Source organism: Aspergillus pseudodeflectus, assembly GCF_044049435.1.
Source record: "Aspergillus pseudodeflectus strain CBS 756.74 chromosome Unknown BJX68scaffold_5, whole genome shotgun sequence".
Lineage (NCBI taxonomy): Eukaryota > Fungi > Ascomycota > Eurotiomycetes > Eurotiales > Aspergillaceae > Aspergillus > Aspergillus pseudodeflectus.
In genome coordinates, this window is record NW_027263781.1 from 759,833 (window position 1) to 775,977 (window position 16,145).

Here is a 16,145-nt window from a genome sequence, read left to right on the forward strand (position 1 = left end):
GCAACATGCAGTCAGGGTGTTTGCTGGAAAAAACTCCACATAACCCTTCTGATCACCGACTCTCCCAGGCTCACCTAGAATACTTCGTCACCATAGTTTCACCAGATATCAACTATGGTTTCGTGAATACTCCCTTTCCTCATTTCGTACGTTGTATACTTCAAGACAGTTGGCCCATTATCCGCTAAGCCCAAAATGGAAAACGGACAATCCTGAATCACGTGATGGGGCACTAAGCTCGAATAGGCTCAAAGTGGACAGACGCGGTTTTTCGCGTCGTTCCTCCGAGCTGAACGCCGAAGAGTACCGGTCATTGCATCCTCAATTCTGCCGCTGTCGATTCGAAAATCCATCAACGGCCGAAATGGAGCCCGTTAACGCCGCTGATAATTCCGGCACCGACTCCAGCAAACGCGATGCCCTCAAGCGCGCCGAGCAATGGATGACCAAGGGAGGGATAATCCGGGACGATTCCGACGACGAACTGGGTCAGGAGGACCATCCGTGGGAATGGATATATGAGGCTGAGTCCGGCGGGAATGGCAAGCTTGAAACTATACCGGAGGAACCTGAGAAAACACCCAAGTCGGCTCGGAGGCGCTCTTCCCGGCAAACTCGACAGAGGATTGTCGGAGCTCGGATGGGGACTTTCGTTTGCAAAATAGGCGAGGTGATTCTGCTCAAGTCTCCGGAACCTGGAAAGGACTGGGTCGGTATAATCACGGAATTTCTTGAGGAAGAGGATGAAGAAGATCAGGAAATCATCAAGTGCGCAAACATAATGTGGTTTGCCTCCCCGGACGAATTCATCTCGACGAGAAACAAGCGGAGGGCGGATGCGTTGCCGAACGAGCAGTACCTCACGACCGACTTCAATGTCAATCCCTTGACCTCGATAAATGGAAAAGCCCAAGTCATGTCAAAGGATGCCTTCTTCTCCCGATACCCGGACGGTGCTCCCCCGAAGTCGAAGCAAGAATTGGCGGAATACAATAAGTGCATTGTTTGTCGGAGAGGTGTCAACCAAGTTCAAGGACGATACACGGAAGAGTTTGTGTGGGAGGATGTCTACAGTCCAGAACAGCTTCATGAACTGATAGATTTGGTCAAGGATGGCTTGAAGGCCGCGAAGAAGCGCAAACAAGCCGATACTGACGTGAGTATCATTGCACTTGGGACAGTCACCAAAGCTAACAAATGCTAGTACGTCGAAAGTAAAGAGCCAAAAGACGCCGACGACGCTATGCCGACTACTCCCCGGAAAAAGCAGAAGATAGCGAACACGACTCCGCAATCGCGCCGCCAGAAATCAATAACTACTCCGTCAAACAAACGGTAATTAGTCCGTGCGAGTTGAAATACCAAAGCTGACAGGATTTGGATAGGATTATCGTCAAGAAACCTTTGGAATTCACACCTCTTGGCACGCGTATACTTTCGCCGTCACATTTTGCTTCACCTTATCGCCAGGCACGAAACCTTCTTCACGTCTCCACAGTTCCTACCTCGCTACCATGTCGAAAGAAGGAATTCGACACCGTCTATAGCCATCTCAGCGCCGCGATCATGGAAGGGACGGGTACCTGTATTTACATCTCGGGAACCCCGGGAACCGGAAAAACAGCCACAGTTCGCGAAGTTGTTGCCCAGCTGAATGGGGCAGTTCTTGCAGAGGAGATGGATGACTTTATTTTTGTGGAAATCAACGGCATGAAAGTCACCGACCCACATCAATCGTACTCTCTGCTATGGGAGGCTCTCAAGGGCGATCGAGTATCGCCCTCTCATGCTCTTGACCTCTTAGAGCGGGAGTTTTCCAACCCTTCCCCTCGACGAGTATCATGTGTCGTCCTCATGGACGAACTTGATCAGCTAGTCACGAAGAACCAATCAGTCATGTATAACTTTTTCAACTGGCCAGCCCTGCGCCATTCCCGCCTCGTTGTTCTCGCGGTCGCCAACACCATGGACCTACCGGAACGAACCTTGAGCAATAAAATCTCCAGTCGCCTTGGTCTAACCCGCATCACCTTTCCAGGCTACAAACATACCGACCTAATGGAGATTATCAGCACCCGCTTAGCAAACGTTCCGGGAAACATCGTGGATGCCGACGCAATCCAGTTCGCCAGCCGCAAAGTTGCAGCGGTCAGTGGTGACGCCCGGCGAGCCCTGGATATCTGCCGAAGAGCAGTCGAAATTGCCGAACAGACCAGCGGAGCAGCCTTAGATGAAGAGCCATTTGAGGACGATACAGAGTCCCTTCCTCCTACACCCAGTAAAACGCCCGCCCGAAGAGAGCGAGCAAACGCCAACAAGCAAGCCTTCTCCCGCAACAACATGCTCGAATCGTCCCCGCAAAAAGGCACACCCAAGAAACAAACCTCCGGCCGCGTCACAATCGCCACAATTAAACAAGCCATCCACGAAGCAACCTCTACTCCGCTCCAACAATCCCTCCGTTGCCTCCCCCTCTCCTCAAAACTCTTCTTAGCCGCCCTTCTCGCACGCATCCGCCGAACAGGTATCACGGAATCAACCTTTGGCGATGTCATGGACGAGGCCAAACGTATTGCTGATGCCGCGGTAGCAGTTGCCGGCGCGGCTGGCGCAGGGATCAAGGACTTTCTTCTCTCCGGCGGCACAGGGGCACGCGTTAAAGCCCTTGGCTTCGCCGCCATGGAGCTCATGAACTCTGGTGTTCTTGCTCTTGAGACGAGTTCTGGCTTCCGCGGGCCATTGGGCAGCGCAGCAATCCCAAGCCGTGGTGACCGGAGTGGGAAGGTGAGGTTGAGGGTTGCGCCGGAGGATGTGCGGTTGGCGTTCCGAGATGATGTCGAGGCGAAGGGGTTGGGATTAGGATTGGATAACTGAAGATAATGGGTGTAGAAGCATTGTTTGGCGTTTAACAGCATCATCATAGCCCTTGGCAGATATCATTGCGTGTACATTAATTTCGAGGAAATGATACCCTGGTTTTTGGATATATCAAGCATCAAAGTCACAGTATTTCTACTGCTAGGGCCTATTCTCAAAGAACAGATTAATAAAATACTACAAGTAGATCAGCTGGATCTCGAAGTTCCTTGGTCACTCTTCGAAATATTTAATATTTAATGGAGGTGTGGCTTCCTTGGCTTTGGCCCCTCTCAACATTTCTTACCATCACAACACTCCGTATCGACTGACTTTCTTTTCTCTATCATCAAACTACCATACCCTCATCAGCCGCTTTTACGTCAAACGCGGGGCTCTCACCTTGGATTAACCTTCTAATATCTTTATGCCAATCATCTCTCACGGATTCCACTAGAGTTGAGAGGCCTTTTCATGTGGCCCGGTTATGTTACAACAACGCTACGCTGCCGATCTCGCGGGTTCGGTTATACGCAATACGCATACGCATACAGAGTACGCGCGCGGCCTTGAGGCAGTTATCGCTTCACTACAACCTGGTTTCCACTTGTACCTGGGAAAAATCCCTCTGCTGGTAAAGGGGCAGCTGAGAACCCAGAGTTCAGCTCTACGGTCTTCATAAGCGCCAGACGAAGCCCCCAATGGTGCTGAGGGTCAAGATCTGCTCTTCATTAACGGCGCCCTGTTATGCATATCTTGTGGGCTCTTGTCGCGGGCCGATCAGACTATAAAAGGGCGCGATGCCCTCCTCAAGTTTTATTCTCATCGGAGACGTCTGCTGCATACATTTCCTTCTGGTGACCAACTTTTCCCAATGGCGCGACCAGAATCCAACGACCATGCCTCCTCATCTCCGATCTCCTCCATTGAGGATTTCACCCAGACTTCTTTCGACTTTATCATCTGCGGCGGTGGAACAGCTGGGCTCGCCATCGCTGCCCGTCTAAGCGAAGACTCTAGCGTAACTGTTGGCATAATCGAAGCAGGCAAATACCGCATTGATGATCCGCTAATCGACACACCGGCTGCTGTAATGCAGTTGTTCGAGAACCCTGAATATGACTGATGTATGTATACCGCACCACAGACTGGGAACCGTGGAAAAATCCATCATATCCCTCGTGGGAAGGCAGTTGGTGGCTCTAGCGCGATTAATGGAATGATGTATGTCCGCGGGTCGCTGCAGGATTACGACGACTGGGCTCTTTTGGCTGGGGATGAAGGGTGGTCAGCAAAAGCCATGCAGCCATACATGCGCAAACATCAGGTTTGGCTTTCAATTATTCCAGAAGTTGGAACGTGCTGACTCTGAGCCTCTAGACTCTCGCAGCGGTCAACCCAGATGCAATCCAAGCGTCATCGCCCTTGGTTCACGATCACCACGGCACCACTGGTCCCATTCAAACCAGTTTCAACGATGTCAACCTTCCAATCCAGGACGATGTGATTGAGACAGCAGCGTTGATCACGGACCTGAAGCAACCAGAGGACGCCTGGAGCGGAGACCACATTGGCTTCTTCCAGACCCTCAGCACTGTTTCCCGGACAGGTCCAAACAAGGGCAAGCGAAGCTACTCCGGGCGTGACTATTATGAACCACATGCGTCGCGTTCGAACCTGAAACTGCTGACTGAGGCGCGAGTAAATAAGGTCATTCTTGACAGCAATAACGCCAGAGCCACGGGTGTCATCATTACCTTCAATAATAAAGATTACATTATCGCCGCAAAGCGGGAGGTCATCATCTCCGCGGGAACAATCCAGTCACCTCAAATCCTAGAACTATCAGGCATCGGTGATCCCGATATTCTCAGCGCAGCTGGGGTCGAATGCAAAGTCGAAAATCGCGCCATTGGAGCCAATGTCCAGGATCACAGCGCCACAGTTGTTTCCTGGACAGTGAAACCGGACGTCATAACACTCGACAGCTTCGGCCACGGCTCAAGAGCTGAGCAGGCAGTACAGGAGTACACCAAGACCCAAAGCGGCCCGTTGAGTTCAATGACAAGTACTCAGGGGTTCCTCCCATTGAAGCGTATCCTGTCCGAGGAGGAGCTGAGCGAGGTAGTCGAGAGCATTCGGGCCGTTGAGCCGACAACTCCATTCCATGCGCGCCAATTACAACAGGTCATCAAACATCTCGAAAGCGATACTTCAGCCAACCTACAACTTGTTCTTTCCCCTCTAACCCTGAATCCTAATGGAGGCATTGAGCATCAAGGCCGCTTCTTCACGACACCGCCGCCGGATCAACCAGCTGGACTGAGTGCTGCGCTCTGTCTCCAGTACCCTGTCTCCAGAGGATACATTCATATCCAGAGCAATGGTATGTCCATCAAATCTGCCCTATACAGCAGCCTTGGTAGATGGGCACAACTAATACACATGATCAGACCCATCCCAACCCCCCATAATCCAACCAAACTACATCACCCACCCCGCCGACGTAACCATCCTCGCCGCCCTGGCCCGCTGGGGCGACAAACTCGGCCGCACCGCGCCACTCGTGGACTCCATAGCGGAACGAGGCCACCCACACCCCTCAGTCAACCTACAGGACCTCGAACAGGGCAAAGAGGCAGTCCGCGACGTTGTCCTTGGCGAATACCACATCTGCGGGTCTGTTGCGCTGGGCGATGCACTAGACTCGCGGCTTAGGGTTAAGGGCGTGCAGGGGCTGCGTGTTGCTGATGCGTCAGTTTTCCCGAATAATGTCAGTGGGAATATCGTCAGTAGTGTTTATGCTGTTGCGGAGAAAGCGGCGGATCTGATTAAGGAAGAACATGGGCTTGCATTATCGATGCCTTCTCTTCTTTGATTACTATGTATTTCTATTTTGCAGTCCGTGATGAAAACATTGCCTTGTCTAGCTCCGTCTATCTTTTTATGTCGAGTCCATTCTTACTTAGGGGCTTGGATAGATATACTTTGTGACCCAACATGGCAATGCCACGGGGTCCAGAATCGGGTGGACCGCTGGATGGAGTGGAAGGTTAGGGTCATTGAGGTTGCTAAGGGGGAAAGCCCTAATCGGAGTATTTGCCACTGGTCTGTCCCCTTACTTTGACGCAGTAACCCTAATTGACCTTATTTCTCACTGTGCGGGGGTTATAAATTCTCACCCAGTCCAAAGCTTGCTGTGTACTCAACTACTAAATCCATGCTCCAGACACACACTCGATGCCGTCAAAATGTCTGCCATTATATCTGCCGGCCCAAATACTACACCAAGACATAACAATGTTTCCCTTCAACGGTCCTAGAGAGCGTAAGAGGGATCACTACCCTCCTGCTCTATACGCATAGCTCATCACTGTCTAACTGCGGTCCTCATACAGATCACCAACCCAACACCGCGCCCAAAACTTCAGCCAAAACCACCCCCTGCGCCGCATTCGTAGCCGCATTCGGATGATAGTCACAACCCACCTCCGCCCCCTGCGGTTGCCAGTCGACAAAATGCGCATGGGTCCCAATCTGCTCTACAGCGCTCTTAAGCGCATTCGACAGCGTCGTATGCTGTGCATCTGCAGCCGTGGGCCACGTATCGCTCAGCATCGGGGATGCCGATAGGAAGAAATGGATTTCGGCATCCGGGTAGTACTCCGTCTGGATCCTACGGACGAAAGCGACCATACCGGCTGTGAAGTCCGTCGCGTTGATCACCGGCCGCGCCGGGTATGCCGTTCCCGAGGCGTCGTAGGCGAGGTATCCAAAGTCGTTCGTGCCGAGGGTTATGACCACAGCGTCGGGCGTCCACTCTGTCCTTGCTGTGGCGAAGGGATAGCTACCGTCCGCGTCGTTCGCGCCATACCGCGTATACAACCCCGTCATTAGCGGACTATCGTCGGGAGCGCCGGTAGCGATATTCCGCACGAGACCCTTGCCGCTCCACGCTATGATGCTGTAATCTGCCGAAACCGCCTTTGCTGCGAGTGCAGCGTAGGTCTTTGGGTTATTTTCTAGCGCTGCTGTGTTTGTGCATGGGTTTACGCCGTCGAGGCCGTAGCCGACGGTGATTGAGTCGCCGATTATTTCGATCTTGCGCGCGGGCGCTGGTGCGGAGATTAGAGTGCCGTCCGTTGTGACGGTCCCGATGGTGATTGCGCCAAAATAGGACTCGGAGCGCTTGCGCAGTTCGACGGTGTGTGTTCCGTATGAGAGACCAGAGGGCGTGGAGATTGAAGTTGTCGTGCTGGTGACATCTAGGAAGACGATCGGCTCGCCGTTGTCGATTGTTAGTTCGAGGCTGTTGGCTCCCGTCACTTGGTCTAGATCTACAGTCGCCGAAGTCCCAGTAAAGGTAAATGCTACGCCGGTACCCGGCCAGGTCAGTTCTCTTGTTGCAGGGTTGACGCGGCCGAGATACCGGACGTGAGCTGCGCCGTCTGTTGGAGATGCTGTTGGAGTCGAAGGACTTGTCGTGGACGACGTCATTGTTGTGAGAGTTGTGGATGACGACGTCGACTGACTATTGCCAGGCTGGCACTGCGAGTACCAATCGTTTAGATACTTGCAAGCGTACCCGGCTACGCAGGTTGTTGTGCCTGTGTAGCCGATGCCGCCGCACTGTGTCCAGGCCGGGGCTTGTCCAGCGGCAATGCCTGCGAGAGCAAGCACGGGGATGTACGCCTTCATGAGGGAGGATTAAAGAATTGGACCTGTGGATCAAGCGAAGAGCACACGGAGTGAAAATTGAGAGGTTGGGCAAATTGCATCTGGCATATTCATACCCACGCTACTTATACTACGGTATGACCATCCAACCCTTGAGCGAGCTAACTGAATGGAAGAGACATCCATCCGTCCGAGCGATTGATTAAAAGTCCACTTGGTCCTTCGGAACGATGCAAAGAATGGCTATGGAGTCGATCCGAATACAGTCACTGACAGCTCCGTTCCCAGTGTGGTACGCTATCTCGGCCGCATCCGAGGTCCAAGTGGCAGCTCCTTATGGAATGGAACAGTATACCCTCCCTTGCCTTTTATTATGCACTGTTGGCCCCAGGCCGAGGGCTCGAATATAGTCCAACCCCAAAGGTGAACTCCCGCTTCTTCACGGAGCTTCCTCCGTGTATACCCCGCACCACACTAGCCCTAAACCCAGTTCGAATCGGTTCCGATTGGCCCGCATTATATAGATGCCAATCTGTATGAATTGATAGGTGGATTCTCATTAGGTCTTCGGAGCTTTCTCTTCAATTTGAATCTGCCTCTCTCTGATCCTTTGCTTGGATGAACCAAGTACCTAGTCCTACTAAATAAGTTAGACCTGTTAGGCTTACGGGTAGAATAAGAAATATCACAAGACTAGTTACAAACTTCTCTACGATTATATTTTAAGAGACATTTTTTTTTGGATTAGGTCCAGATTGATAAACATATTAGCTTTCCTCTCTCTATCAACGCTGGTGAATCCACAGCAAGTACTAAGAATAGAAAAGAGGCCGCAAAGGCCAGCAACAATGCCATTCAACCGACGGGCAAACTATTCCGCAGCTTCAGAACAGGAATTTGCTCGATCTCTATCAAGTCTCGCGTCTACTGTATCGGATTTTCGAGCCTCAGCTCCGCGAGACGTATCGAATCAGAGTAGTTGATCTGGAGCGCATAAAGAGGGACTAGGACATCGACATCGACATCCTCCCGCATCTCACCGGCGGACGAGCACTCAGGTTCGAAGATCTGACCCTAGACGGGCGCTGCGCATATGACGAAAGCCCTAGTCAGCGTAAATCGCATCTCAAGCAATGTGTGGGGAATCCTGGCCTCCCGTTGATGCCGCTGTTTCGCGGGTTGAAAAGGAATAGTCTCGTGAGCTTCAGGTATGCCAAACCCCTAATTGTTATGTTCAGTGGGCGCCTTGCTTGCGTGTTTAGGAAGATGGTTTGTTGATGCGTGGTTACCGCCTCAAATCCTCGGTCCCAGGGGCTACCTACGCAGACACCAGCGGGACGTTCAGATTATCGGGCTACAGACGAGAAACGGCCTTCGGAATACTGACTCGAGTCTCACCCGTCACTTTGTTGACCTTCATGCCGTGCCATACCAAAAGGATATGCGGGTTACCTGCAGCATCTGCAGGGAGGAGTTGGAGAGCAAGGCAGCATTGCTAAGCCATGCTGAGAGGGTGCATGGAAGGCAGCCATGTATCACGCCAGTTTTGCGAGTTGTCTTTCATCAAATAAGAGGTTGTTTGATAGATAAGCCCGCAATGTACCCATCGACCCACTGGGAGACTCAAAGCAAGCAGCTAACGTCTATCCACCCAGTGACTTGCTAGCTGGCTAGGTCACTGCACCTAGTCTACCGGAAAGAATATATTACCGAATGGACCCAGGCACCCGTGTTACCAACTCGTCCACCCCATTCCCGCAGCCCGCGAGTGAATATCCCCAAAGCGATGCGCAGACTGTATGTGTTTCGTCGACTGACCCAGCCAGTCGCCGATGGTTTCCTCATCATCGTCTCCAGATTTAGGACTGTCGTATGCGATCCGGAATGAGAGGGTAGTGCTTTCTGGCGCGTTGCGATACTCGTCATTCTGGGCTTCGCCTTCGCTATCATTAGTCGTATCCTCCACCGCGTGTTTATCAAATAACAAGCAGGAGATCCGTTGTACACCATCGCGCCAGCTGGCCTCGGGACATAATAGAAGGAGACCGCAGTAGGGCTCGAGACCGGGGTGGGAGTGGGCCATTCCCGGAAGACGCGTGGTGGCCTGCGCGTGTGAGGAATCATCAAGTACCGCACTGCGACTACCCATCTGACTCTTCAGTTGGAATACCCGAGCATTGAACTCACGGATGAGCGTCTCATAATCCGCTCTTGAGGCCCGCTCAGCAAGATAGTGTGTCTTGCAGTCGTCTTCACTCGCGCCAGGGAGGAAATAAACATCGAGCCGGAAGTGGAAGTCGGAATCTATCCTTGCTTCGCGGATGGCTCTGAGGAGGCCGCCAAGGTCGGTGGCATCCGGCGACGGGATTGCGTTAGGATGCGTGAAGTAGACGACCAAGGGAAACAGAGGTGGAAGCTTCGAGGATTCCTCGTTGATACCGTTTCTGAAGACCATAAATGCTTCGTTTCCCGTGTGGTCAGTAAAGGCAACGGTGTGGAGTGGTAATGAGCGAGACTTTTTTGTCTTCGTCCGAGGAACTGGTTTGGGCAGCCGTTCGACGCTGGTTCTGTTCCGCTGGATTCCATCAGCACGGATATTCCAGGTCTTGCGCCAGAGCCACTGGCAGGCTCCTCCTTTGTGAAACTCGCAAGGCCCGGGTACGTATGTACGGGCACAACTGGATGTAACGTGTAGTTGGGTACCAACTTGTTTACACAGCGTCCAGAGGCCAAGATACGGCTCTGAACCGGCCGCGCCCATTCTTGCAAAATCACCAGTCTTTTCGGAGTGCTTAAGCTGGTTATAGTACGGGGCGGCCAGGATATCACCAAGTGCAAGGAGCTTGAGGGGCCGCCTGCGCTCCCAGTCGTGGGATCCGGGAACTCCAAATCATCTTCAGGTTCAAGACCGCAGGCAAACAACCATTCCCCTATTGAGTAACTCCATGTTAGCTCACAGGCGGCTTGGTACATTTCAGAAGGACGGGAGTCATTACCAGAAGGGAGATGCTCTGGAACCGTTTCCAATGTGATGGTCTCCAAGTAAGGCCAGTGAAGGGATGAAATCTCAGATGTCGGCCTACCGCTGTCATCTAGCGGACAGAGAAAGTCCATATCCAGGCACATATATTCAAGCTTCAGCTCCCTCAGGTTGAAGGAGAGAGTTCGCAGATTCTTAGAGAGGTCGTCTATATTGGAAGTCCGAAGATCCAGGGCGGGAAGGGTATTGTGCCAGGGATGGTCAGCGGCACTGGTGCTTGAGAACACCCGCAGGCTTGGGGGAAGTCTGGCAAGCCCAGAGGCGAGTGCTAGAAGTCGTGTGAGGCTCGAGTTTGCAAAACAGAGTGAGATACGACAATTGACAGGGGCACCTACATTGTCTGCGCTCTCGCATGTACTCCACGTGGTCTCCTCGCGCCTGGTCATCCATGTCCAGTTGCAACTCTTGCAGGGCGACACAGCGTTCAGCAATGTGCAACAAGGCGCCGCTCCAGATACGTTGAGAGTATGAGTCAAACACAAGCTGGTCAATGGATGACACCTCGGGTAATACTGAAACCCCATCTGGGAATCGGGCTTGATAGGGAGTAACAGCACGCCTGCCATCGCGTTCAGCTTCCCATGTGTGAGCCTCTTCCAGCTCTTCAGTTTCTGGCTCGAGCGTTTCGTCTCGCCCCCGTGCCTCGAGAGACAAAGTGAGTTTCGACCCTTCTTCCCAGGCAACCAAGAGCCTGAATAATGTGGACATGCCGCTTTTGAACGCTTTATCGTTTGCCTCTCGCATTGGGTTGCGCTCACGGTAGCCCTCTAGCTTCACAGCTCGATAGTTTAGAAGCTCGTAAGGCAGAATAACTATATAATCCAGGCGGCGGAGAAAGGACCTCCGATATAAATTCTTTCCAGAAAAAAAAGATTGGAACTGTGAAAAGGAGATAGTCCCGTCTGTCCTGTCACATTCATCGCTCTCGACGCCGATGTTGCGATAAATGATTCGTTCAAACACAGGCTGCCATTGGCGGCAGACGCGCGCGCACTTGGCGAGGGATGGGCGGTCATTTTCAAGGTACTGGGTGATTTGCATCCATATCTCTGGTGGGAGGTGATGTGCCATGAGGTTGAAGAGTAATGAGATGGATAAACAGGAGCGGCTTAGGATGAAAACGCATTCAAATAAGCCCAAGCAGCGTCAAGCACCCAGATCTGGACAATATAGCAAGAGAGTGGGCAAAGAAGTCGAGGCAAAGCAGAGCTTCAGGGGCCGGGCGGGGCTGGGCAGGGGGAACTCCGCGCGCCTTCCCGTATCTCAAACGATACGCAACCTACTATTCACTCACCGATACCGCCGCCCTGTACGCAGCCTCTTCGCCCCAACCCTATCTACACTCAGGCCAACGCCAACAAACGCAACCCGCCCAACGTCCTTGTCATACTCCACATCCGCAATTTGAACGCGCATATCCCTTAGTAGCCTCGCCCGATCCAAGCCTGAAAGTGTCGTGCCAGCACTGTCTCGGACTCCAGCCGGGAGAGGAACATGCGGGTTTCCCCTGGTCAGGGACGAGACATACCCGAGGATATCCGGGGCCCGAGTCACGGCGCGGAGAAATATACCGGTCAACGCACACAGCTGGAGGAGGGCGGTTGCTATTAGAAATATCGCCACCCAGTTGTTGTGGGTGCGGTATACTGTGACGCCGCGGGAGGTCGTGCCGGACGTGGCGTTGTAGCGCGGGTATAAACCTCCTCGAGGCTCAGTGATGTTGACGGGGTCGGAGAGGGCAGCGCTGGTGATGGTGTATGGGGCGAGCGGGGTTTGCCAATAAGTGTTGAACGCGGTGGTGAATCTGGTGGAGAAGCTTTGGAGGTCGATGATGCTCCAGTTGCGGCTGGTACGCGCTCATTCCCACGACGGCCAGCGGGAAGTCTTGGACAAAGTTGGCCAGTGTGGTGGGTCCGAAGTCTCCTGGATATATTGGGGGGATGCGAATGGGGACGAGGTCGGGGGTCGCGTGTCCTTCTGGGATTGGCGCATGCGGGTTACAACGCAGAGAGCGTTACGGCATGCAATCCATGACTCGACTGGGATTGTGGAGAGACTGCAGTTGAAAAGCGTGACCGACCACTCTGGGTAGTCTCGGGAGCCATAGGATAGGTTTATCTGGGACCGGGTCGCCCCCAGGCCCGTGAGGTTGTAGCTTGTATCAACGAAGAAGTTGCTGTAGTTTCGCCCGTGCTCTCCGCTATATCTGCCGGTTGCGCCGAAAAGTATCGAAGCATTACGATAGAGGAGCGTATGCTCTCCCATCCTTTGCAGCGTCTCATTGCTCGTGAGGTTGCTTGCAACAAAGTGACAGTCAAAATCAAAGTACGAAGACTCGACTGGAAATTCCACATCCAAGTCAGATGGGATGCCTTGCAATACCAGGCCAATTAGTGCCGAATATTTAGTGGTGCCATTTCCGGAGGATGCTGTTCTCCAAGTGTCCGAGCCGCTCGACGGCGAGAGTGTGCGTAGAAGCGGAATCTTGGGCCAGCCCCAAACATCGCGAGGCGAGCTCTTGGCTTCTTCAGAGGCGAAGAGTGATGTTGTATACATCGCTCTCATAGGAGGACCCGCTCTGTCCATGCCGCTTGCCCCCTCCAATCCAGACATAAAAGTCATGTTCATATAAGCCAGGGAGATGTTGCCTCCCACAGTTGAGGGCACTTCAGAGATCATTCTCAAAGCACTTTGACCCCCTAGGGGGGACATTGCCCAAAGAAGGAGAATGCACATTGAGAGTACCCCAGGGCGACGCAATGCAAGCACTAAGGATAACGTTCCAGCGAAACTGGTGCTGCCGTTTAATTGCTCCAAGGTCTAAGCAGCTAGATGATCAGAACCACACTCGGGATGATAGATCTTGACCACTGGCTGTACTTACCCCGAGTGAGGCGCACTTTTCTGCTTTCCAGAGAGCCCAGCTGCGCATCATATTCCCGACTATCGCAGCAAATACTATAGGAAAAATGGAGGGTGCCAGGTTTGTTGCTTGAATCACTTTTGCACCATAGTCGGATACTTCATCCCCGTCCAAACGTATCACGATAATAACGAGTGCTTAAGAGTATAGTTAGCTCGCCAGCCGTGCTGTAGCGAGACGGAACAAGGTAAGTAGGGGTGATCACTAACCAAGAAAGGCAATGGGACAAAAGGCGAGTATAACTTCAAGCATCGTAGAGAAGATATCAGATTGCGCGTTGCTTTTCAGCTGGCGAGGACCAACCGGCCACCCTTCGACATAATCTTGGGCACCCGAGGCTGCGGAGGAGCTTGGGTGGTCCGGATCAGGTTGGCGTTCACTTGTATGCGAGAGCGACTGTATTTCATCTGTCTCGGACGGTGGCATTTCGTTTTCATCAGGCTGTGGTGGTAGGAGCTGGAGCTCGCTTTCCTGGGGGCCAAGTTGAGCCATTACGATGAATCCGTGGGGCTTCTATCTAGTCTATGAGAATCAAAGCGGACGCAGATATTCTCCCACTGTGAGGACACTATCGAGTCTCACCTCATGTGATGTGGGAGGGTTGTACAAAACTGAGGGGTATGCATGGTGTTTTGCTGGTCAGGCTGTATAATTTCATTGGAGATTAGCCACGCCCACAAAAGCCAACAAGCCCAACAGGTGAAGATGGTGAACTCGGCTCTGCCATTTTTGGCACCCTTCTATCATAGCCGTGTTTGAGCTTTTTGAAGCATATCTTTCCCTGAAATCCCAGATACCCCTTCTCCGTCCTCCCCGCTCTGGTGTGGCAAAGGAGCTCAAGGATCATCCTTGCACAACAACATATGTCCGGACGCCAGATCCTTGTGGAGATCAACTGGAAGTCATGCTCCAGGGTGGCAAAAGATCTTCCAATGCTAAATGGAAGACTCGGGAAGATCCGACTATTTTTCTTCCTCGCGAAGCCAGCGCCAAATCCACTTCTTGGCTGTGCAGCAATCCGTTTGGCGGGGCTTAGGGGGTAACACGCCAGGGAGTTAGCGGTGGGTGCCCCCGGAGCTTAGGTGGGCGACCTCCAAAAGGCACCAACAGAAGAACAAGAATACTAGCAGCTTGGACTTGAAAACAGCGAGCGGAATGATGGTTCTTAGATGGAGAAGAGGTGTCATGAAGATTGAAGGTTCATGGATCCAGGGCCCATCGCTGCTGCCGCTTGGGAAAGGCTCGGTGGAAATCCGCGGAACCAAGTCCGCCCGCCTCGACTCTTGTACGTCACCCGACAATAAAACAATGATAAACCCCGCGGTTTCGGGGATTTCCTCCATAGTTTGTCTATTTTCCTAACACCGCACATATCAACATTCAATGTCTGCGTATCAAGGACACTGTATCTGCGGTGCTATCCAGGTGTCGCTGAAGGAGCAGCCTCCCAATTCTCTACGGTGCTATTGGTAGGTCGTGCGTGGTCGATTATTTACAATCAGCTGACCTTTTTTTACAGTCGCAATTGTGGGAGATCCGGTGGTGGTGAGTTGTCTTAGCTGGCCCTCGATGTTTTGTAAATGGCTGACTTGTATCACCCCAGGAGCCTCAATAAACTATGTCGTGGACGAGCCTGATGTCACCCTGCAGAATAATGGCGCCCTCAAAACATTCGAAGATACGCAGACTGTGAGCGGGAATCGCGTGGCGGTATGTCTCCCTTTCCCAGCCTATTCCAGCATGTTCTTTCTAGTGGACACTACGCGACTACGGGACTAATTGCGAATATTAGCGACAATTCTGTGGGAACTGCGGCAGGTACTGACTCCTGTTATGTCTTTGACGTATTTTCCTTCCCAACATATCAGTTGACTAAAAACTCCGATCAGTCCGGTCATCACTAAGACCCCCAAGTTCCCAGGCAAGGCATTCGTCAAAGCGTCTCTCTTCGACCATATCTCCCCGCCCAACAAGGAGATCTTTACCGATCGCCGACAGAGTTGGGAGAAGCCATTAGACGGGGCTGAGCAGATTTAGGATCCGTTCTTTGTTTGTAGATTGGATTCCGATGATTTATTGGCGCAGTGGGTTAGGTCTACTTCCTGCTCTACTCTAAGATATCAGGGAAAATGAGCATCTTTGGTCTACAGGCCCATGACAGGCTTCCCGGGGATGACTTCTGCTGTAGGACCAGATGTTTTCTATTGTTTTATTCCTTGTTTTCCACCTCTACACAATCCCCTCTCTAGAGCTTCCTAATACAATTGTGTAACCCAGCGAATATATCCGTGGGAACCTGCCCAGCATAAGCCGCGACAGGAGTAAGCCTGGCATATTGTAGTTGAACGGACCCCGCGGAGCTACTGGACGGAAGAATCGGGAATTAGCAATAGAGGAAACAAGACTGTATTGAACCTGAGGTCACACTGAAGGGAGAATAGGTGTCTTGCTGAGGTGAGACGGTTTTGAAAGGAAGTAGGGTTATCGGCAGCCCGCGGGTTCCGTGGATGACGCCAGTATATCGGAGCAGTACTCTGTACAGTGCAAGAACAAATGATTGTAGAGCAAACAATTATGATCAAGACCAACCTACTAGTTACTGAGGGAGCTGTTTCAGTAAGCTGACAGTAAGACGGGTAGACTGCGCAA

At 52.3% G+C, this 16,145-nt stretch overlaps 6 protein-coding genes across 6 annotated transcripts; 4 read left to right on the forward strand and 2 right to left on the reverse strand.

Moving 5' to 3' along the window:
• Positions 1–308: 308 nt before the first annotated feature.
• On the forward strand, positions 309–2,994 carry BJX68DRAFT_164709 (origin recognition complex subunit 1). The gene is made up of 3 exons (XM_071036934.1): positions 309–1,156; positions 1,205–1,335; positions 1,386–2,994. Exons 1-3 carry the CDS (start codon positions 365–367, stop codon positions 2,872–2,874), a joined length of 2,412 nt encoding a protein of 803 aa, XP_070903499.1. The 5' UTR covers positions 309–364; the 3' UTR covers positions 2,875–2,994.
• Positions 2,995–3,288: 294 nt separating this feature from the next.
• BJX68DRAFT_228428 (uncharacterized protein) lies at positions 3,289–3,570 on the forward strand. The gene has a single exon (XM_071038856.1). The coding sequence runs from the start codon at positions 3,344–3,346 to the stop codon at positions 3,536–3,538; it is 195 nt and encodes a 64-aa protein (XP_070903500.1). The 5' UTR covers positions 3,289–3,343; the 3' UTR covers positions 3,539–3,570.
• A 160-nt stretch (positions 3,571–3,730) lies between these two features.
• BJX68DRAFT_278246 (GMC family oxidoreductase) lies at positions 3,731–5,734 on the forward strand (the record flags this gene model as incomplete). The annotated part of the gene is made up of 4 exons (XM_071048494.1): positions 3,731–3,946; positions 4,004–4,183; positions 4,237–5,242; positions 5,310–5,734. 4 exons carry the CDS (start codon positions 3,731–3,733, stop codon positions 5,732–5,734), a joined length of 1,827 nt encoding a protein of 608 aa, XP_070903501.1.
• Positions 5,735–6,255: 521 nt separating this feature from the next.
• Positions 6,256–11,644, reverse strand: BJX68DRAFT_262860 (uncharacterized protein; the record flags this gene model as incomplete). Its single annotated transcript, XM_071044547.1, has 4 exons — positions 6,256–7,520; positions 9,352–10,416; positions 10,491–10,841; positions 10,909–11,644. 4 exons carry the CDS (start codon positions 11,642–11,644, stop codon positions 6,256–6,258), a joined length of 3,417 nt encoding a protein of 1,138 aa, XP_070903502.1.
• Positions 11,645–11,863: 219 nt separating this feature from the next.
• On the reverse strand, positions 11,864–13,988 carry BJX68DRAFT_262861 (uncharacterized protein; the record flags this gene model as incomplete). The annotated part of the gene is made up of 4 exons (XM_071044548.1): positions 11,864–12,377; positions 12,441–13,393; positions 13,458–13,633; positions 13,706–13,988. 4 exons carry the CDS (start codon positions 13,986–13,988, stop codon positions 11,864–11,866), a joined length of 1,926 nt encoding a protein of 641 aa, XP_070903503.1.
• Positions 13,989–14,869: 881 nt separating this feature from the next.
• Positions 14,870–15,742, forward strand: BJX68DRAFT_228430 (GFA family protein). Its single transcript, XM_071038857.1, has 5 exons — positions 14,870–14,965; positions 15,016–15,041; positions 15,100–15,206; positions 15,289–15,314; positions 15,386–15,742. The coding sequence occupies exons 1-5, from the start codon at positions 14,880–14,882 to the stop codon at positions 15,531–15,533; spliced, it is 393 nt and encodes a 130-aa protein (XP_070903504.1). The 5' UTR covers positions 14,870–14,879; the 3' UTR covers positions 15,534–15,742.
• Positions 15,743–16,145: the final 403 nt, after the last annotated feature.